Source organism: Haliotis cracherodii, unplaced genomic scaffold (assembly GCF_022045235.1).
Source record: "Haliotis cracherodii isolate W230 unplaced genomic scaffold, xgHalCrac1.p SCAF_5, whole genome shotgun sequence".
In the NCBI taxonomy this organism is placed as follows: domain Eukaryota; kingdom Metazoa; phylum Mollusca; class Gastropoda; order Lepetellida; family Haliotidae; genus Haliotis; species Haliotis cracherodii.
The window spans coordinates 4,854,394-4,878,259 of NW_027266308.1; the positions used below are offsets into that span (position 1 = coordinate 4,854,394).

The window sequence follows — 23,866 nt, forward strand, 5'->3', positions numbered from 1 at the left end:
GTCAGATACTCCCAGTTGTTAGACAGTGGTGCAGAGTTTTCTTGTCAAAACATTTGAGATTTACCTGTTGTGGCAATGGACTAGTCCATAAATACCTCAGTTGTGCACCCGACTTTAAATGAATGAATGAGTGAGTGAGTATGGTTTTACGCCCCTTTTAGCAATATTCCAGCAATATCACGGCGGGGAACACCAGAAATGGGCTTCACACATTGTACCCATTAAATAAATGAAATACGAATGGGTTGTGGTTGGCGACTTTGCCTCAGTCTTATCATATGAGCTATAGTTTAAGTACGTTTTTAAAGGAGTATAAGCCGATCATTGTGTTCATTTAGTTTGAGAATCAGTTTCCTTTGGTTGTCAATTAATCAAACTTCATTCTCATAAAAACCACCCCTGGTGGTTCAAGAACATATTTTACATAATTATATATTATTGATGTATTACATAAAACACAAGACAAGATTAATAATATTATCTATCTTAATATATTAATCTTTCTCCTCCAATGGCGGGCGGTCGGGTAGCCTAGTGGTTAAAGCATTCGCTCGTCACGCCGAAGACCCGGGTTCGATTCCCGACATGGGTACAATGTGTGAAGCCCATTTCTGGTGTCCCCCGCCGTGATATTGCTGGAATATTGCTAAAAGCAGCGTAACACCATATGAACTCACTCCTCCAATGGCTGGGGAAATGCAGAGATGGCACGATCTGTCCTTCCGGGATATACCGTGCCATCTGCTAGATTCTACAGGTAGATTTGGATTTGAGGTTCTCATTTTAAGTAGGGGATATGCATTAAATTTTGGGAGTAGTTAATCGAAAGAAGGCAAATTTTTAAAGGAAGAATACTCGTTACCCTTAAAGATTGACAGTAGAGTACTATTCCATGATGGCAAGACGTGATCTTTCAGTGACGTGTTCAAGTCCTGGGCCCACTTTCACAAAACGATCTTCGTGCTAAGATGATCTTAACTCCCATACCTTAACATAGGCCTACAATAGTCTTAGCACTAAAACGATCTTAGTGCTAAGACTATTGTAAGCCTATGTTAAAGTATGGGAGTTAAGATCATCTTATCACGAAGATCGTTTTGTGCAAGCAGGCCCTGGGGGTAATGGAAAACCACATTTCCTCAACAGCGACCAAGTATATACTAGTATTCAACCCTATTAAACCAACCGTTTTAGTATTAACGTATTACCTTGGATTGTCTTCATAACTTTTTCGGGTAAAGAGAGTACTCTAATTCAAGGGAGTAAGATTCAGAAACTTGGAGATTTTTGCCATGGAATACACATATTCAATTGCGAACTCGTTGTTCGAACACTACTCTCTGGAGATGTTATCATGGAATTTGAGCTATTCACTTTTCAGGAATAATGAGTGAGTGAGTTGGGTTTAACGCCGCTTTTAACATTAATACAGTTATATCACGGCGTGTCAGCTTAATGTGGGAGGAAAGCCCGAAGTGATGGAGGTCTCAGACGTGTACCACTGCGGTGAAACCCACGAGCACCGGTACGGTGCTGACAAACCTAGAAACATAATTGGGGCGAACCAGGATTCGAACCCACAATCGTAGGTTTCTGGCGTGCCCAAGGGACGCAACTCTGCACAGCGAATCGCGGCGCCTTAGACGACTGGGCCACCCGTGCCCCCCTGTCAGGAATAAAGAAGTGCTGACATTCAAACTTTTTTGTATTAATACCCCTTCTTGATAACTATTGAAATGATCTGTTTTGAGCATTGCTTAACAATAATTGAAACACTATTTCGATAAACTTTACAGTAATTATTGTGATTTCATGACAAGTACCCATTCTTTCCCATAATGAGGAGAGGTACCTCTGATTATTGTGTGAACATGTAGGAACATTCTCTGACCAGAAGTGATAGTTGCATGTCTGCTCAAACACAATGGATTGGACCTAGTCGAAAACAAGGTTAATACTGAGGATTGGACTACAAACGGTGTTAATTAACGGAGTTTCCTTGTAAGTGTTATATAGGGCATGGAGCGTGATTATTTTCTGTGTCTGTGTCGACGACTGTTTCATCTCGAGAAGATTGATGCGCATTTGCATCAGTGTATTAGTCGCAGTAGTCCAACGTTGAGCACGAACACAATTGAAACGTTCAGAATTCAGTTGACCTTGGGTACTCAACATTTCACAAAACACACATGATGAATTACATTAATCATGTTTTATTGTAGGTCGTGTACGTTCTGCAGTCTTCCCCACGGCCTTCCCCTCCGACACTGGAAGCGACACTCATTCATATACTCTAAAACGCTGTGTTCCTCATAATAAAGAAGTTGACATCCATAAATTCTCTTCCTTATGTGCATCACTTCTAAATGCCTTTCAAAGACTTTATGGAAATCGTGTTTGTTTCTTTTATTTATGAATCACTTATGGTTTTGGTACTCAATATTTCACATAACACACATCCTGAATTATATTAATCATGTTTTATTGTAGGTTGTGCGTGTCATGTAGGTTTCACCAAGGCCTTCCTCTCCGACACTGGAAGCGACACTCATCCAGTGTCTTAAAGTTGTTGGCGTTCCCCTCACAGCCTCCATAGCGGAATAACTGGCATCTGTTTGTACGTTTGTTGTACCACCACCTGGGAACATCGGCGTCACAAGGCCCCGAATCTCTAGGGAGGCTGCAGAGGTCACCACCTGAATACAGAGGGGGAGAAATGGGTTGTGTGAAACTTGCTGGAGTAAAAAAAGATCTTTATGCACTTCATGGCAATAATAACGTCTACATCATGTTTAGCGTTTTCATTATATCAACTGTCGAGAGCACCAGGGCCGCAAGTGGTCACATCGCAATCGGGTACATCGCAATCGGGTACCTATATCACTTTGACCATCTTACCGAGGCAAGGGAGTCATTATGCAACGTCTAGATCATGCACTTCATTGTCACTGATAGACGTCTACATCATGTACTTCATTGACATTAATAGACGTCTACATCATGTACTTCATTGCCATTGATAGACGTCTACATCATGTACTTCATTGACATTAATAGACGTCTACATCATGTACTTCATTGACATTAATAGACGTCTACATCATGTACTTCATTGACATTAATAGACGTCTACATCATGTACTTCATTGTCATTGATAGACGTCTACATCATGTACTTCATTGCCATTGATAGACGTCTACATCATGTACTTCATTGCCATTAATAGACGCCTAGATCATGCACTTCATTGTCATTATTCAACGTCTAGATCATGCACTAAATTTACATTAATAGACGTCTAGATCATGCGCTTCATTGATATTAATAAACGTCTAGTTCATTCACTTCATTGCCATTAATAGACGTCTAGATCATGCACTTCATTGCCATTAATAGACGTCTACATCATGTACTTCACTGACAGTAATATACGTCTTGATCATACACTTCATTGACATTATTCAACGTCTAGTTCATGCCCATTGATTGGCAATAATTAACGTCTACATCATGCACTTCATTGGCAATATAAACAACATTTAGATTGTCAGTTGTCGAGAGTACCACCATCACCTGCCCCCACACCCCCCCCCCACCCCCCCCCACCCCCACCCCCCACCCCCCCCCCCCCCCCACACACACAGAGACACACGTTTATTAACATAGCATATGCTATTTACCTTTTGTTTAAATATTACCATGAACATGGATTATTTCATTCCCTACACCACCCCTAAAAGTAACACTTCCACTTCAATCTTTAATGTTTTATTTTTGAGGTAATCAACATAGACGTTCATTCACTTAATCAGGGCTATATTATCACTATGCTGACGTAATTAACATTGACGTACCCCCTTACAGTACAGTATAATTACTAATAAATTTAAGTATTCAAAATAGATTTACCTACGCATAAGACAATCTAGCATGATTAAAGTACTGGCGTAACTAACATCGAAATACGTCCATATAATACAATTTATCATTATCAAGGTGTATACGTCAGCACCCTCCCCAAGGGTGATTTGGGTTTCATCTCTCATGGCCTGAGCCGAGACCCATGAATTAATATCAGCCACAGAGGTGGGTGGGTGGTGGGCTACCAACACGATGTACTTTACACAATAATGCAGGACCCTGAACCAAGGCTTACTCCCCTCACAGCAAAAAAAGTGTAGGTTTCCGTCTTCCGGAAACCTTCCGGATACATTCCCATTTTGGATCCGGTCCGGATACCTTATCTTGAAAATACCAAGAAATTTGAAGGTTGCTGAAGTCATCTGGAAGGTTTCCGGGCCGGATCCAAAATGGGAAGGTATCCGGAAGGTTTCCAGAAGGTTTCCGGAAGACGGAAACCTACACTTTTTTTTGCTGTGCCTCACGTCTAACCAAAACCTGGCTAAAACAGTGATGGTGTAAATAGAAATTAAAAAAACCCCTCTATACTGAAGTAATTAACATTGACTTCACCCAGCTAAAAAAATCTATCATTATTAATGTGTATTTATATGAGTAGAAAATAATGAAATTACTCCATATAATACAATATTGAGTACAAATCTTGACGAAATTAACATAATACAATCTATTATGTTTTGTCTTGGTGGGATATCCTTATTAATATGCAGAAGTAATGTACACTGTAATTATAATTATTATTACACTCATTCAATCAACATCGATGTGCCTATACCTCCACATAAATCAATCTATCATTTTTGGCAAGCTGTAGTAATCAAACTTGATATATCGCCACATAATACAAGCCTTAATAATCAATATATTGAAGTAATCAACACTGACTTACACCCTCACAATAAATCTACAGTAAACTGCGTTTATAACGAACACGCTTAAAACGAACTGGCGGATATAACGAAATGTGCTTTGATCCCGTCCATTTGCTGTATATATGTCCATAACGAACTACGGTTATAACGAACTAAAATAAGTGGTCCCTTTGAGTTCGTTATAACCGTAGTTTATGGTATTATTATTCATATATTTGAATATAAGTAAATAATAATGAAATACCTCAATAAAATACAATTTATCATTATCAACATATTGAAGTACAAATCTTGACGAAATTAACATAAAAAAATGTATCATTATTAATACAAAGAAGCACTAAACATAGGTATACCTCCACATCTGTGCCGGCAGTCCTCCAGAGTCTCGAATCTGTTTGCATTTCCCACACATCCTCCATACACGAACTTCTCACACAGACACGTCTGACTGTTGTAGTAGTACTGGGGGATGTAGGCGTAGCATAGGCTAGGGTCTTTGGGTAGCTGGCACACTGAAAGGTCCATGTGTTGTAATGCCTTAAAGATCTAGTACCTCACTCTGTCGGGACAAACGTAACATACAACCTTAGAACCGCTCACAATTTAACTATGCCTCTTTTACGAACTAAGTTATCTCAATCCTCGTTTATACCATCCGCTATCAAATTGTGGAATACATTACCTACCCAGCCAAGGAATGTTGAAGAATTCCCTCGATTTAAATCCAGTCTAAGAACAGAGAGATCTACAGTTCCATCATATTTCTCATATGGTTTAAAATTAAAATTAAAATTAACATAATACATACAAAATTAAGATATGATAACAGTGAATTAAAATGACTTATTTATTAAAGGTTTAAACGAGGATCCAAAAATGCCGATGTGGCAGCCCATGTGAAAATGCATATCCTTTTTCATTGTATGTCCTTTATTCAAATCAGCTAGAAACAAATTGATGCACTCACTATTGTTAATTGTGAAAGACACTTGTGATGTAAATATTGACCTGATGCTAGTTGGAAATGCAGTTTTACCTAATCATGTGAACGAAAACATTTTTAGGAATGTACATACATATATAAAGAAAACAAAAAAGTTTGAGTGAACAATGTGAAGGTATATACGTTTCTCTATCTCTTTTCTTTCCTTTCTGTCATTTGATTTATTAACTGTAAATAAGCATACATATAAATCTATGGGAGAGGGCGTTCTAAGTTGTGATAACTTGTGTCCAATCCTTTTGATGAGAATAAAATATGTTAAAATCTAATTATTTGTTTTGTAATGCATTCATGTATTTGCACAGACCTCAGATGTAGCTTCATACAATTCTTCAATGGTCGAACAGTGACAACCTTTCTCAGGACACTAAGGGTATTTTTTTCATTTCTAATAGTGCTGTAGGTTATATTCAATCTCTATAAACATAAAACGTCAACACCAGAAAATGCGACTTTCCGCCGAAGCAGATTCCATTGGACGTAAAGGGAAAATAGGGTGGACAATATATGAATGGATCACTGGAAATCAGTGATGACGCCAGGTGTTCGCGAAAAGGATAAGCTATATGGTCTGAAACATGTGACAAATCCCGAACATTTCAATTACCCAAAATGTTTTGGCTTTATGTATTTGTACTCCACTGGAATATGTGTCTTGATTTGATCCTTTGATTCCGTTGATATGTAATTTATAGTAATTTATAACAAGAAGAATTCCCAGTTACTTTGGCCTTTGATTACATTTCGTTGCTACGTAATACATATTTGCACAAATGATCCCATATGAATAGTGGACACGCATTATTTGTAGCATCAGTTGACTGCAAGGTGTGGTACATTGGAAATAAACATTTGAGAACATATCACGTTGCATTGATTCATTATCTTGAATCCATGTCAAGTATAAACACCCGGCAAGTCTCAAACATAGTTCGATATGGAAGTCATGGCCATTGTTACGACATTGTATGTATCCATGTCTATCCCTGGGTATTCAGTACATTGGTTCAGTTGGTTTCCCGAACACCTGGTGTCATCACTGATTTTCAGTGATCCATTCACTGCCCCACTATCATCTCTGTCATCACTAAGTAGGGGACAGAAACCTATGATTGTGGGTTCGAATCCCGGTTCGCCCCAATTATGTTTCTAGGTTTGTCAGCACCATACCCGTGCTCGTGGGTTTCACCGAAGTGGTAAACGTCTGAGACCTGCATCACTTCGGGCGTTCCTCCCACATTAAGCTGACACACCGCGATATAACTGGAATAATGTTAAAAGCGGTGTTAAACCCAACTCACTCACTCATCACTAACTTTTACGCCTAATGAAACCATATTTAATTATTCTCTGGCGTTTACGTATGGTTAAATAGGAGAGGTGTACTTACGGTTTGGTTTCCAGGCTGAGGTCAGACCAACCAGTATTACCACCAAACACAGCTGGCAAAAGGACAACGCCATGATTCTGTCGTGATCTAAAAAGACATTTCAGAGAACATGAAGCTCAGATGAAACTGCTCAACTATTGAGATAGTACACGTAAGGTATGTGTAGGTTGTCAGAGTAAATGATATTTCACGCTTGTCAGCAATTTTTCATCTTAATCACGTCTGGTCTTGGTCACCCATCCAGTGGTTCACAACACGAGCAATGACCCAGGCGGTCGGAGCAGGATGACATACAACATGCAAAACAATGGTTGATATCATGAATAGCTGTCTGTCTATGTTATCACCATAACCAGTCGGCGCTTACAACAAGCACAAGCATCTCAGGTAGACTACCCACATGTGTCATATCAGGAAGATCTCCGGTAGTCATTAAGATCATTCTAAGAGAAGCTTCCCCTATTCATATTAAAATGCTGACATTCGCAATCATTGATCTAACATATAATGACTATTTTTTTAAATATGAACACATTGTTATTATGGGTTTGTTATAGGCATTAGGAAATTGGCTGAGACAAAATTTCAAAGATACTTTTTGTCTCATCCAACGATTAAAGAATTATGTTATCATGAAAAAGCAACGTGTATAAAGATCAAGAAAGTATTACAATGTGTCCATGTTTCTAAAAAATAACATTATGTCATTTGCATTAGAGAAAGATTTTCAGAACATTTATATAGCATATAATATAGTTATTTAATTGCATGTCACATGCCACATATCTAAAAGAACTTTATTAGTGAATAATTATCCATCATGGCATTTGCAGTGTTCCCTTGTTTTCTTCTTGACATTTCAACACACAGCCGTCGGCGGATACAGCTCGCCCTTCACTTTATGAATATTTATTTTAGCACGAATAGGTCTCATATATCCCTGTAACAACTTAAAATAGAGAAAAAACAGAGAAGAGAAAAAGAAGAAAAAGATCTTGAACATAATATAGTAAGCCATTTGGAAAATTTTAGACAACTTAGTGGAGGCAAAAGCTAAACGTGAAGAAATGAGAAAGTAGAAATGCATGGATTTTTTATTTGGTCACGAGCTACAAATTCACTTGAGGGAGAGAAACCATCAAAATACTTTTGTAGTTTGGAAAAGAGAAATAACGTAGACAAAACAATGATTAAGATCATTACTACAGAGAAAATACAGATCAGGATAGTATTTTGAAGGAAGTAAATCATTTTCAAATCAAATCATGTGTGCCAAAGGGAAATCATTTTTGGGGATGTCTAAAGTGAGTAAGTATGGTTTTACGCCACTTTTAGCAATATTCCAGCAATATCACTGCGTGTCTTCGTCGTGACGAGCGAATGCTTCAACCACTAGGATACCCCACCGCCCTGGATATCTAAAGAATTGGAGGCCTAAAACATTACTCAATGTTATCTACAACTTAACTGGAGCAACAATTGCACATCGTATTCAAAATATTTTGAGTACAATGATAAATGAGGATAAAGAAGGTTTTACATGAGGATGGAATATAAATGAAAATATAAGACTGATTTATGATATAATGAATACTACAGAGAACGAAAATATACCAGGGTGTCTTTTTCTAATTGATTTCGAGAAGGCCCTGATACTATTTCATGCACATTCCTTGAAAATGGTCTACATGTATTTTATTTTGGACATTGACATTTGTCATTGGATAAAAATATTCAATGAAACTATTAGATCCACAGTTTTACAATACGGATATTTCTTAATATTATCTAAAGAGAAAGTGTAGACAAGGCGACCCCCTTTCCCAATATTTGTTTATTATATGGGCAGAAATCTCAGCGATTATGGTTCAAGGGAATAAAGACATGAACGGCATAACTATCGGTAACGTGCAATACTAAATAAATCAATATGCAGATGATACATCGTCTAAAAGAAGAGTCACTTGTACGATTACGACTATATCATAAGCATGTGTTTATCACCATCAAACATGATATATTCGCGAAAAGATGAGCCAATCCTTCTCCATCGGTGGCACCCGTCACAAACAAATGTAAAGGCAAGTCAAGTATTCACTAAAAAGCACGGAAACATATGGTACACCGGAAATTCAGATTTCTTGAATGAGTGAGTGAGTGAGTTGGGTTTAACGCCGCTTTTAACAGTATTCCAGTTATATCACGGCGTGTCAGCTTAATATGGGAGAAAAGCCCGAAGTGATGCAGGTCTCAGACGTTTACCACTTCGGTGAAACCCACGAGCACGGGTATGGTGTTGACAAACCTAGAAACATAATCGGAGCGAACCGGGATTCGAACCCACAATCATAGGTTTCTGGCGTGCCCAAGGGACGCAACTCTGCACAGCGAATCGCGGCGCCTTAGACGACTGGGCCACCCGTGCCCCCTTTCTTGAATGACTTAACCTGGCCTTTGTTGGAGTAACCACGATTGAAAAGCTTAGTTGTAAGCAAAGTGCGTCTCTCCGTGAAATATGAACGAGATGTAAATGTGGAAATGTGAACAAGATGCATGAAGCAACTGAAAAGTGTAGACGCCATAGGGTGGAGCTGATAGTGTAGTGGAAGACACGAGGGGGGGGGGGGAATTCACGATTGGAAAATTTAAATTTCTATACACGGTTCCAGACAGGACACTCAGTTCCTCAGTTGTTTCTTTGATTTTCAACTCTGATGGATAGATGAGGTGAACTTCTTCGCAACATGTCCTTAATTTGAACTAAAGCAGTAAAGATGCAAAGAGAAACATAACAGCGAGTGGAGGGGCACAGTTAGTGCCTATGGGATACTAGCACTTGTCTAAATGTTCTATCAAGTAATTTGAAAATGATATGTCAATCGGGAAGTCCAGTAACTCATATATTAGTGAATGAGTTTGGTTTTAAACAATGTACTTGTATTCGAGTATCCGAATATTTCTGAGTAGAGTTACTTTTATTCTTAAATTGATCACATCCATACAAGATTGAAATAATATAATATTCCGAACCCCTTTCTTGACAGTGAGTGAGTGAGGTTAATGTAATGTGATTCTTCTTTCAATTTATCATGGGGAGTAGTTGTGTACAGACCGGGGATATCAAAATGAAAGATGATTTGATTCTGGTCGAAATTGTATAACAACATGAGTATCCTTTGACCTTTTCACGAGTGACAGAGCGAATCTCCGCACCCGGAAACGTTGGTCAGTCGGTCCCGACGTGCGTTCTGTCACATGATCACTTTCGACGTATTTCAATATGCAACAATAGACATGTCTGCTCTTCTTAAGCTTCACCTCATAAGGTTTGTCTTCCACCGTTCCGCTGAACTATCATCCGAAGACAAAACCGATGCTCTTGGACAGTTGGTACACTGACTTATTCAGGAAGAACCTTTTTGTTTGGATGGAGTTTGTGAATTTTTCTAATAACTATGTTGCCAATGGATTCCATCCTCTTGGTAAAGGGGACACGGGTGGCCCAGTCGTCTAAGGCGCCGCGATTCGCTGTGCAGAGTTGCGTTACGTGGGCACGTCAGAAACCTATGATTGTGGGTTCGAATCCCGGTTCGCCCTGATTATGTTTCTAGGTTTGTCAGCACCATACCCGTGCTCGTGGGTTTCACCGAAGTGGTAAACCTAGTGGAGACCTACATTTCTGCGGGCTTTCCTCTCGCATTAAGCTGACACGCCCTGATATAACTAGAATCCTGTTAAAAGCGGCGCTAAACCCAACTCACTCACTCACCTCACGGTAAGATATACAACTGGTTCATTCTCTCGAACATTTCACGTTGTATTTTTGACAGAAACGAATGATACGTTCATGACATGAGCCATGGCTCAATGACGCGTCACATGTGATGCGTTCATGCGTCGGTTCACACAACATACCAGTATGTTCGCGTGTGCATCGAACCAATCTAATATATCTTGAATATGAGTAATTCTTCATATATTAAGCAACATGTATGGTATTCGCGTGTTTTTTTTTGTCTGTGAATATATGTAAACTATGGCGATCAAATGCCACTGGACCATGGACAATCTATAGTTCGATCAATCATTACACCCGAGCCCTGTTCCTGTCAGTGTGGAACCCCAGATTATGAATATTGTTGAGAATGTCTGGATATAATCACGGGGATATTTCTTTGTACCAATGATTCAGTAATCCGAAGGTTGTCACTGACGATTGAACCGGAAACGATACCGCCCTGAGTAACAACAGTATATACGCCTAGCTGCTGAAGGGTCACATAAATAAAAAGCAACAAAAACAACATCCATAATCATCAGAATTATCTACTATAAGACTTTAGTAGTGTCCACTGCACGATACCAATAGTCAACTTTCGCTTTATGTCGAGCAATAGTCTAGCAGCCTCTGCCTTTGGCGCCACAACATTTGAGGTGAGGTGAAATGGGGTTTAACGTCGCGTCCAAGATTATTGCACTTATATAGCGACGTGCATGCACGTGTATGGCTGCTTGTACTAGTCTGGACTGATGCCGATTTATTGTGCTATCACACTGAGATACCATGCCGCAGTTTAACATAAAAATACCCCACCCAGACACAGTATACTGACCCCGAGCCGACCAGTCCTTGTTTTGGCCCCTTAATGCCGAGCGCCAGACAGGGTAACAACAAGTACCATCGTTTAACGTCTTTTGGTATGACGCGGCCGGGGATCGAACCCCGGACCTTCCGCTCTCCGGGTGGACGCTCTACCATTAGACCACGGAGGCAGTCACACAACATTTGAGGTGCAATCGAGCATGCTCTTTCTACGAAGATTTCAAAGAGCGCGATAAATGGCGCTTAATCAAAAGTTGATCATGGTTACAACAATCAAAGCCTTAGCAAAGCTTTCAAAATGTTTGATGGTAGACACGTGGATGACATTTCCATGTTTGACGCAGTGACAAAAAGGATGTCCGATGCAATTCCCCATATCTTTTCGTATAATTATGGAAATCGTAAGGAAGAGAATTTATGGATGTCAACTTCTTTATTATGAGGAACACAGCGTTTCCAATTATATGCTTACTCCTTCATCAGGTGACATTCACATGATGAAGGAGTAATCATATACTCTAAAACGCTGTGTTCCTCATAATAAAGAAGTTGACATCCATAAATTCTCTTCCTTATGTGCATCACTTCTAAATGCCTTTCAAAGACTTTATGGAAATCGTGTTTGTCGCTTTTATTTATGAATCACTTATGGTTTTGGTACTCAATATTTCACAAAACACACATCCTGAATTACATTAATCCTGTTTTATTGTAGGTTGTGTGTGTCATGTAGGTTTCACCACGGCCTTCCTCTCCGACACTGGAAGCGACACTCATCCAGTGTCTTAAAGTTGTTGGCGTTCCCCTCACAGCCTCCATAGCGGAATAACTGGCATCTGTTTGTACGTTTGTTGTACCACCACCTGGGAACATCGTCGTCACAAGGCCCCGAATCTCTAGGGAGGCTGCAGAGGTCACCACCTGAACACAGAGGGGGAGAAATGGGTTGTGTGAAACTTGTTGGAGTCAAAAAACATCTTAATGCACTTCATTGGCAATACTAACGTCTACATCATGTATAGCGTTTTCTTTATATCAACTGTCGAGAGCACCAGGACCGCAAGTGGTCACATCGCAATCAGGTTCCTATATCACTTTGACCATCTTCCTGAGACAAAGGAGTTAACTGACTGTTAGTCCAGTTTCCACCCTTGACGAACTTTTCTTCATAAGGTGCCCATATTATTTGAAGCACTTCGCGAGGTAAGACCCGTTTTATTACAACATAGATCTTGATTATCAATCATATATCTTGACTGGGCGCAGCCTTTTTGTTTGAAGCAAATGCAAGTGAAATGAGAGGTGGAATCTGATTGGTCAGTTTGAGGGACATAGAAGGGACGTAACTCATAATAGCCACTGGCGGAGCTTCGATCAAGCCACGAAATTCCAGCTTAGTTCGGCAAGTGTGGAAACTGGACTTCGGTAGTCAATTAACTCCCTTGCCTCGTGAAGATGCATTTTTACATGGATTATTCATAACCATCATAACTACCACCACCACCAGACACAACGAGGCTCGACTGTTATTGCAATGCTTGAATAATTATTTTAGACATTTGATAATCCTATTATTTCGATGAGTATAATGATGGTACAACCATTTTATGAATTTTGATAAATAGAGTTGGAGATTCAGTGTTTGAAAGAAGTAACACTGTCTTACACCCTCTCAATAAATCATTATCCATGTATTTGAATATAAGTAAAAAAATAATGAAATATCTCAATATGATACAATTTAAAATTTATCATTATTGAAGTATACTCAACAACAAAAGTTCCTGTGACACCAATATTTAAGTGTATTTGTCAAACAAGTTAAGTTTGGTTTTCACTATTGTAGTTCATGTATGGAACACAACTGCTACAGAAAAGCATGCATTTCACTACCAAAGAATGGGTATAAAAACATGTGCGTTAACGGGATTCCATATGCATTGTTTAGCATAGTGCTGACAACAACCACTCAGGAAAACAACAAAATTACCCAATTATTCAACATTACGAAATGCCACGCCTGTCCGAAAATGAGCGTCTGCGAGCCATTTTTTGTGTGGCATGCTTGAAGCAGGATCGAGTCAACATGATGTTGCAAGACAATTTAACGTCCACAGAAACACCATTTGGTGTTTATGGCAACGTTGTCAACAGACGAATGCAGTCAGAGACCATCCTCGGAGTGGCAAGCAACGCGTAACCAATAATCGACAAGACAACTGGATTCGAACAACACACTTACGAAATCGATTCCAGCCAGCAACAGTGACTGCAAGAAGCATCCCTTGCCTTCGACGAATATCTTCACAAACCGTACGTCGTCGCCTCAGATGTGCAGGGATTGTCACTAGGAGACCCGCCAGACGTCCCATTTTGACAGGAAACCACCGACAAGCAGTGGTCTACAGTGTTGCGGACAACGTCTACGCTGGACGGCCATGCAGTGGGGACATGTTCTATTCACTGACGAGTCTCGTTTTCACCTCAGCCACAGCGATGGACTGATTCGAGTGTACCGACGTCGAGGTGAACGTTACGTCAATCATTGTGTCATGGAAGAAGATCGGTTCGGGGGCGGCAGCGTTATGGTATGGGGTGGGATTACAGCAAGACAGAGGACCCGTTTGATAGTGGTAGAGGGAAATATCAATGGACTGCGCTACCACGACGAGATCATCGGCCCTGTTGTTCTACCGTTTTTGCGTCGTCATGGCCCAGACATTATCTTTCAAAATGACAACGCCCGGCCTCATATTGCTCGATTTGTTCAGGATTCTCTTCAACAAAACAACGTGAATGTCATCCCCTGGCCGGCTCGCTCCTCTGATCTCTCACCAATCGAGCACATGTGGGATGAGATGGATCGGCGCCTTCGACGTCAACCACGTGTTCCACAGACACTCCAAGAACTTCGAAACATGCTCCAGCAGATATTGACAGATATCCCACAGGATATTGATTTGTAAATTGACATTTTGGCATGTTCATTTTTTTAAAATATGAAATCACGCTTTTTTTGAAGACAGTATGGCAAATTAAACCTTTTGAACACTTACAGGAGTCTTTTATCTGTTGCAAACCGAAATTGTTTCAGATTTGTTAAAAATATAACTTTGCATTCAATCTTATTCAATGTCACAGGAGGGCGGTCGGGTAGCCTAGTGGTTAAAGCGTTCGCTCGTCACGCCGAAGACCCTGGTTCGATTCCCGACATGGGTACGATGTGTGAAGCCCATTTCCGATGTCCCCCGCCGTGATATTGCTGGAATATTGCTAAAAGCGGCGTAAAACCATACTCACTCACTCACTCACTCAATGTCACAGGAACTTTTGTTGTTCAGTATGCAAATCTTGACGAAATTAACATAAAACAATCTACCATTATTAATACAAAGAAGCACTAAACATTGGTATACCTCCACATCTGTGCCGGCAGTCATCCAGAGTGTCGAATCTGTTTGCATTTCCCAGACATCCTCCATAAACGAACTTCTCACACAGACACGTCTGACTGTTGTAGTAGTACTGGGGGCTGTACGCCCTGCAGGGGCCAGTTTCCTTGGGGAGCTGACACACTGAAAGTTTCATACGTTGTGATTAGTATGCTTTCATGCTATCACTTCAGGAGCATCGCCATTAGTTTTGCCAAGTTTCATATGACTTCCAGTACATTTGGAGTATTCAGATCATTCTCCTGCTGTGGTCGCAAACTGAGGCAATACACAAACTTTAAGCGTTTCTCAGTATCAGTTTCTATAATTTCAAACAGTTCTGTAATTATAAACGAAATCGGCAAAATCATCTCCAAAAACAAAAGACATCTCTGCTAGAACCAGTGTACGATTCAGACCATATCATAAGGAAGTCTTTATCAAATGGTGATGATTCCAGGTAATGGCACTAACCACAAACACGTGGAAATGAAAGTCAAGTGTTCAGCATTATTATGGTCCAAGACAAAATCAATCTCATTAAAATCTGATCTTAGTTCTCCCTATCGCTAAACAAAGATCTGAGGATATACCATTAAGGGTCACGTCAGAACGACCTTTCATCCAACCAAACGAGAGCGTTGCTTACCAGATCATGAAAGTGACAGTCGGAATGTGTTTTCTAATCATGCAACCACGAAATATTTATCACGGGGTATTCCGAACGACAGTTACGGGTTTTGTGATTATATCCATACAATCTAGGCCATCTATAAGCCATTTCAGAATGTTCTTCTTATCGAGAATACGTCAAAATATGTTTTGAAGCGTAGTCGCCAGTTTGAAACTAGTGTGGTAAAGCTCGAGAAAGCTGCATTCTGATTGGCTAATGTCGATTTCTTGTAAGTCATTTCATTGGTCGGTCAAAATTCGCGAAAGGTCGTTCTGACGTGACCCGCAATGGGATGTCCTCAGATCTTTGTTTAGCGGTAGCGAAAACTAAGATCTGATTTAATGAGATTGAGTCAAAAAAGGGAACTAATTTGTGACCTTGATTCCGTTAACACCTGACTTGTCCAGTACGATACATGATCCGGCCACTTGGTGAGTCGAATTATGAGAATGGCCTCTGACATGATTCATATGATTTTGCTTGGATGATTATCAAGCTTAATCTATGTTGAACTCTAAATCGTATAAGTGATCGTATATTGGTTGAATACACTATAGGTGATGTCTGAGTAACACAGGTGATCTTATCGCACCTGCTATATTCTATGAGTACACAACAGTTTACATTTAATTCGTATAACTGATCCTGCTGCACCAGTTATATTAGTCATCCTTCGGAGTTTGGCCCTCGGAGCATACTCGAACGCGGGTATGGTTGTGTTCTTATTTATGTGATGTTTACAAGTAAAACGCACCTCTTTTCTTGACTTAATTAGAGTGTACCGATGTTCCATTAGTTTGATGGTAGCCCATATATGCCTTCTAAGTATTTCATATTTCTACCAAATTCAATGTTTCAAATTCTTATTCTGCCAAGAAACATGTGTGCTCTTTACACTCATAATAATGAAATTTACACTCATAATAATGAAATGTACACTCAAAATAATGAAATTTACACTCATAATAATGAAATTTACACTTATAATAGTGAAATTTACACTCACAATAATGAAAACATGGGTGGGTATGTTCATTCTTCATTGGTCATGTATAGTAGGGAAGTGAAGAACATGCGACTTACCTTTGACTAAAATATTTTTTAAAATCACAAAAAATCGTCTTGACGAGGAATACATCTGCTGAGCAGTTTAGTCCATGTCATCACAACAATCACGTGACATTCACAGTTACTTTTGATACATGTTTTGTTATGTGTGTGAATTTTACTTACTCTACTTATGTCCAGTATATTATGATCTTCGTAAAAAATATTCAAGAAATCTACCCTCACACATCAACAATACCTTCCATATTCATTTCGTAGAGGGGAATGTCCGAGTAACTCTCCATTCCTTAAAAATAATCGAGCAGAGGCCCCGCAGGGGCCGAGGCCCATTATTTTTAAGGAATGGAGAGTTACGAGGATATTCCCTAACTTAAAACTCATCCCTACTTTTACACTTTGACAAAATATTCTGTAGTTGAAAATATTTAAAAATGCAAATGCTGCTTCAAGTTAATGTACAGTTGACAAGCAACTCTCCATCCCTGAAAAATAATGGAGCGTTCAAACAATAGAATGACGTCACAGATGTGTTTTAATAACAATGCAGCAATCTGTCTCCTTTATTATCTTACTCAGATTACAGTAGGGGTACTTTAATTTTACGCAGTTCCTTCCTATAGAAACATTGTTATTTTGCTGCAACTCTTGTGTTTTGTATTTTGAAAATGGACATTGTATGTACGTGGGACTAAGGCTTTTTGATTGAATAAAATGATAGATGGATATTATTTTGAGGCAGCCATTTTGTGATTCTAGTTGTTATCTTAGTTGACAATACGGACTTGTAAAATACGTTTACAGCATAACACGTTGCTACTTTTTGTTTCTTTCGTTTTTTCAAGTCATTTAAAATAGCAGCGATCAACATTTCTCGAATATAGCTCTGCTTAAACGTCGTGGTCAGTGTTGCTAGCTATCACTATCTATAGGGGGTGGTTCAGTTGTCCTAAATGCGTGTTAAAAGAATCTTGGTTACGTAGGAGTGGAATACTTACAGGATGGTTTCCAGGCTGAGGTCAGAGCCACAAGTATTAGCACCAAGCACAGCTGGCAAAGGAACAACGCCATGATTCTGTCGTGATCTAAACAGACACATCACTGAGTGAGTGAGTGAGTTAGGGTCAACGCCGGCTGGAACAGTATTTCAGTTATATCGTGGCTTGTCAGTTTGGTGTGGTGGTGATAAATCACGGGCAGGGTGGTGACAAATTACGGGTAGGGTGGTGACAAATCATGGTAGGGTGGTGACAAATCCCGGTAGGGTGGTGACAAATCACGGGTAGGGTGGCGACAAATCACGGATAGGGTGATGACAAATCACTGATAGGGTAGTGACAAATCACGGTAGGGTGGTGACAAATCACGGAGAGGGTAGGGACAAATCACGGGCATGGTAGTGACAACTCACGGTTAGGGTGGGGACAAATCACGGGTAGGGTGGTGACAAATCATGGATAGGGTGGTGACAAATCACGGAAAGGATGGTAACAAATCACGGATAGGGTGGTGACAAATTACGGGCAGGGTGGTGTTAAATCACGGTAGGGTAGTGACAAATCAAAGACAGGGTAGTGACAAATCACTGGTAGGGTGGTGACAAATCACGGATAGGGTGGTGACAAATCACTGGAGGGTGGTGACAAATCTCGGATAGGGTAGGGACAAATCACGGGCATGGTAGTGACAACTCACGGTTAGGGTGGTGACAAATCACGGATAGGGTTGGGACAAATCACGGGCATGGTAGTGACAACTCACGGTTAGGTTGGTGACAAATCACGGGTAGGGTGGTGACAAATCATGGATAGGGTGGTGACAAATCACGGAAAAGATGGTAACAAGTCACGGATAGGGTGGTGACAAATTACGGGCAGGGTGGTGTTAAATCACGGTAGGGTAGTGACAAATCACAGACAGAGTAGTGACAAATCACGGTAGGGTGGTGTCAAATCACGGATAGGGTGGTGACAAATCATGGGTAGGGTGGTGACAAATCCTGGTAGGATGGCGACAAATCACTGATAGGGTAGTGACAAATCACGGTAGGGGGGTGACAAATCACGGAGAGGGTAGGGACAAATCACGGGCATGGTAGTGACAACTCACGGTTAGGGTGGTGACAAATCACGGGTAGGGTGGTGACAAATCATGGATAGGGTTGTGACAAATCACGGAAAGGATGGTAACAAATCACGGATAGGGTGGTGACAAATTACGGGCAGGGTGGTGTTAAATCACGGTAGGGTAGTGACAAATCACAGACAGGGTAGTGACAAATCACGGTAGGGTGGTGTCAAATCACGGATAGGGTGGTGACAAATCATGGGTAGGGTGGTGACAAATCACGGATAGGATAGTGACAAATCACGGGCAGGTTGGTGACATATGAAGAAACATAATCAGGGATTTGAAACAACGATCTCTGATTTCTGAGGAACACAACACTTACCATAATCACAAGAAACATCTGCTGAATTCCATTGAACGAGTCCCACTACATGTTTATCATGTGTTTATGAATCAAATAGTGATGATAATGATGAAGTGGTGCACGTATCCATCCCAGACGATGGCAACACATTCAGTGAGAAGCGACAAAACCCTTTCCATGTTCAAAATAAAGTCCACCACTTCTCCGACTGTATTACAAGCCCGTGTTTATGAGCCACCATCAAAGACTGAGGTGTTCGCGAACAGGTGAGTGTGATCTACCCAAACAGAAGGTGAGTTACGTCTTTATTCGAACACACACGGGAATACGGTACTGCTATCTGGCGAAAGACTTTTTATAGAAAATACTGTCTGGGTAACTCACTACATTTAACAGTAATAAAAATTATCATACAAGAGTGTAAGTACTATTGTAAACCTTTCCTACAAATAAATTGAATACAGTTTGATCTATCCCCTTTTAGTTCGTTATTATTCATCCATAAACTGCCGGAAAGAATCCGACTGAATAGTGTTAATGATAAAAGATGAATGGTGCTGTTTAGATTACAATTGCTGTACAGCACTTAGTAACTAAAAACTGCTTGAACATAGATTAGACTACCTCACATTTGTCAATTTGTTGGACATGAACTGAAAACTAAAATGCTGCAGTTTAGTTTTTCGTTATTCAAAAGTACTGAAAAACTAAACAGCTTTTGGATGATGATGTAAGACGAACCTGCTGTCATATATTAAATGAGTTTCAGAGTATTTGACCACGTTACTGTAGTTGTTTAATATACAGCCTTTGAATAACGAACCCGGGGCTGGCTGGTTTTTCGTTATTCGAAAAACGAATAACGAATAACGAACCCACTGGAAATACGGTATCTTATATTTGTTATACCAAGTCTGAATAACGAGCCCGGTTCTTCTTTGTTTTTCGTTATTCAAAAGTAATGATTAACTGAACAGCTTTTGGATGATGATGTAAGACGAACCTGCTGTCATATATTAAATGAGTTTCAGTGTATTTGACCACGTTACTGTAGTTGTTTAATATATAGCTTTGGAATAACGAACCCGGTGCTGGCTGGTTTTTCGTTTTTGGAAAAACGAATAACGAATAACGAACCCGCTGCTACATCAGGCCCCTATTTCACTTCACCTCACCTAATGTAAACGATACAGAATTGAATTCATCGCGAGTCGTATGATATATTTTGATAACAGAAATTGAAATAAAATAACCAAACCTACCGGCAAACGTCGAGCAGGATGCACGTTTCAATGTTGAGGAGATTTACATAGCCAGCAATTTTATTGCATGTCACATGCCATATATAAAATATAGCTATTATTTTAGTTTTGATTGTGACAGTGAGAGCCTCTCTCTGCTACTTCGTGATATGTCAGCGCACAGGAAGCGTCGAAGATATGAGTGTACTTTATAAAAATTAATAATCTCACAAATAGTTTTGAGGCTGTAACACCAAAATACGAATTACACGTTATGCGTAACTAAATGTTTATCTCGAGAAAGGATACTCAGCCTATTTCTGGTGTACGCCGTGATATTGCTGGAATATTGCTAAAAGTGGCGTAAAACCATACTCACTCACTGTGTTGAACGGGGATAAAAAATTCTTCTAATAAATGCATATTTATATTGCGGAGTACCCATGCACTAACGGGTGCCCATAGCACAACAGCCACGGCGGGCGTAGCCTAGGTAAAACGTTTGCTCGCCCCGACGACCGACCAGATTCGATTCCCCAAAAAGCAGTGTAAAATCCAACTCACTAACTCATGGCGCAATTTCCCCGGTTTATGGATCAGTGTGCACTGAAATTCTTAACTCCCTGGGGAGTATACAATTAAATCTGCCTTGAATGTGTTGAAGAGATATAATCTCATCAGAACTGGTACCCACCCACACACCGTGTTGTGAGGCATAAGATTTTAAGATGACAACATTATCGTCAAAAGTGCAAAGCGAGCACAATAAGATGCAAATGGTCGTTAAATATTAAAGAGTAATCTGCAATGACATGTTTATATCACTAGTGTTTGTTATCTTGAATACTGATTACCCTATTAACGGGTGGCCCAATCGTCTAAGGCGCCGCAATTCGCTGTGCAGAGTTGCGGCCCTTGGGCACGCCAGAAACCTATGATTGTAGGTTGGAATCCCGGGTCGCCCCGATTATGTTTCTAGGTTTGTCAGCACCTACCCAAGTGGTAAACGTCAGAGACTTGCATCACTTCGGGCTTTAAATTTCCTCCCAAAAATTAAACTGACACGCCGTGAAATAGCTGGAATACTGTTAAAAGCGGCGTTAAACACGACCCACTCACTTATACCTATTTTCAGGAGTTATAATTTCTAAAAAATGGTCTAAATAAAATAAATACATCGCAAAATCTTAAGTTGTGTGTGGTCGATTTATAAGACAGTGTTTCTTCGCAGTCACTGAGTTACCTCCCTTCCCTTATGTTACCAGACTCGCTGGGAGGAACGAAGGTATCTCTTAAAAGCATAATTTTGATAATGTCTCTTTAGAAACCAAGTTATATGATGAACAGTTCATTCGCAGGGGGTGATAAAATGCTACATGAGTGTAATATACTTAAGAATCTGTACAACTGTATTCCGTTAGAATCCACAAATTGGATGTGGTTAGTCACCATTTCGTGTATAGCTTGTGTGCATATGCTTTAAATGGCCTTTAAGGTTATCCTAACGAATGTGTAAAACTGTGGTTCATTAGAAGCAACAATATTCCATGTGGATAGTCACAATTTCGTGTATATCTATAATTTATTGTGGATGATGTGAATACAATAAATTGTCAACCTGATTCGTATGATTTCGATCCAATCGATACAGTCCCCTGCTACCTGCTTTCACTGCGATACTGACACACATTTCCCATGGCCTATGAGTGAGTGAGTGAGTTGGGTTTAACGCCGCTTTTAACAGTAGTCCAGTCATATCGCGGCGTGTCAGCTTAATGTGGGAGGAAAGCTTGAAGTGATGCAGGTCTCAGACGTTTACCACTTCGGTGAAACCCACAAGTACGGGTATGGTGCTGACAAACCTAGAAACATAATCGGGGCGAACCGGGATTCGAACCCACAATAATTGGTTTCTGGCGTGTCGTGTGCAGAAAGGGAATTTCATTGCGACGTATTTAGGTCACGTGGTCATCCAGACTTTAGGCAGCGCAAGAAATGGCATCCTGTAATTGGCGAAGGCGCGAGTTGGCGATTATTCTGAGGCAACTTTGCACAGATGCGTCCTTTAGATACCGGTTGATATGCATCAACCAAGTCAGCGAGCCTGACCACCCGATCCCGTTAGTCGCCTCTTACGACAAACATGGGTTGCTGAAGACCTATTCTATTCTAATTCTGGTAATTTATTAACGGACATGTGTAGATAACGCTCACTGACAAAGAATCGGTCGTCTACACTTGGTTTTCTCTCACATCATACATCATACACTTTCTCTCACACTGTGATATAAATATTATACATAAACAATAGACATAAAAGTGTGTCGTAAAGGTCTCAGTGAAAAATGTTGTCTCAAGCAGTCACTGAAAATTGGCACGCCCATCGCACGTACGTCACTGGTCCCAGAAGCTTCCTGTTCGTCTTCCTGCCTCATAACACTGCCAGCATGACGAGGCCTAGTCTGTTTTACAGACCCTGATACAAATATATATCATATACAGCCCTTGCAAGTCTATAATGTTTGGCAAGTCTAGATTACTGCAGTATCAGGAAAATGTAGAGAATCACTGGGCTCCCATTTATTATATTTTTATTAAGATAACCGAACAACTGTTTTTTCTGTACGATATGTTCATTTCAACGCCTGAAAATAACCAGTCGCTATTATCTGCGTAAAACTTTTAGGGTCATTTTTAAATATTTTTTTCTTGAAATGGGCGCAAACGGCAAAATCAGCCAGTGTTGTTACTAAAACATTTGACCATCTGAAATATTTCCATTGCTGTTTCCCGCCGTACTATATTTCAGCTACATATGGTCTCACCCTGGAGAGCCTGGACCAAGCAATCCTGTGGTTGATTTTGTGAGCAACGCCCCACGCCGTCTGAGTGTGTTGATATGTCTGTTTGTTTGTTTGTTTGTTTGTTGATTAACGCCGTACTCAGCAATATTCCAGCTACATGACGGCGTTCTGTAAATAGTCGAGTTCGGACTAGACAATCCAGTGGTTGACATCACGAGCATCGTTCCATGCAATTGCGATGCGGTAACATTCATCAACCAAGTCAGGGAGCCTGACCACCCAATCCCGTTAGTAACGGCAAACATGAGTTGCTGAAGACCTATCCTTATCCGGATCTTCAGGGTCCCTTCGGGGAAAGATCCAAGTCTCCAAGCCTGACCACATCACCTCTAAAGACAAGTCCTAGGGACCAATTCTAGCCGATA

General features: G+C 40.3%; 1 protein-coding gene and 1 pseudogene across 1 annotated transcript; both read right to left on the reverse strand.

Moving 5' to 3' along the window:
* Positions 1-2,511: 2,511 nt before the first annotated feature.
* LOC139442311 (BPTI/Kunitz domain-containing protein-like) lies at positions 2,512-5,322 on the reverse strand. Its single transcript, XM_071223101.1, has 2 exons — positions 5,151-5,322; positions 2,512-2,696 (listed from the first exon to the last, which is right to left on the reverse strand). Exons 1-2 carry the CDS (start codon positions 5,320-5,322, stop codon positions 2,512-2,514), a joined length of 357 nt encoding a protein of 118 aa, XP_071079202.1.
* Positions 5,323-12,529: 7,207 nt separating this feature from the next.
* Positions 12,530-20,716, reverse strand: LOC139442799 (BPTI/Kunitz domain-containing protein-like; annotated as a pseudogene).
* Positions 20,717-23,866: the final 3,150 nt, after the last annotated feature.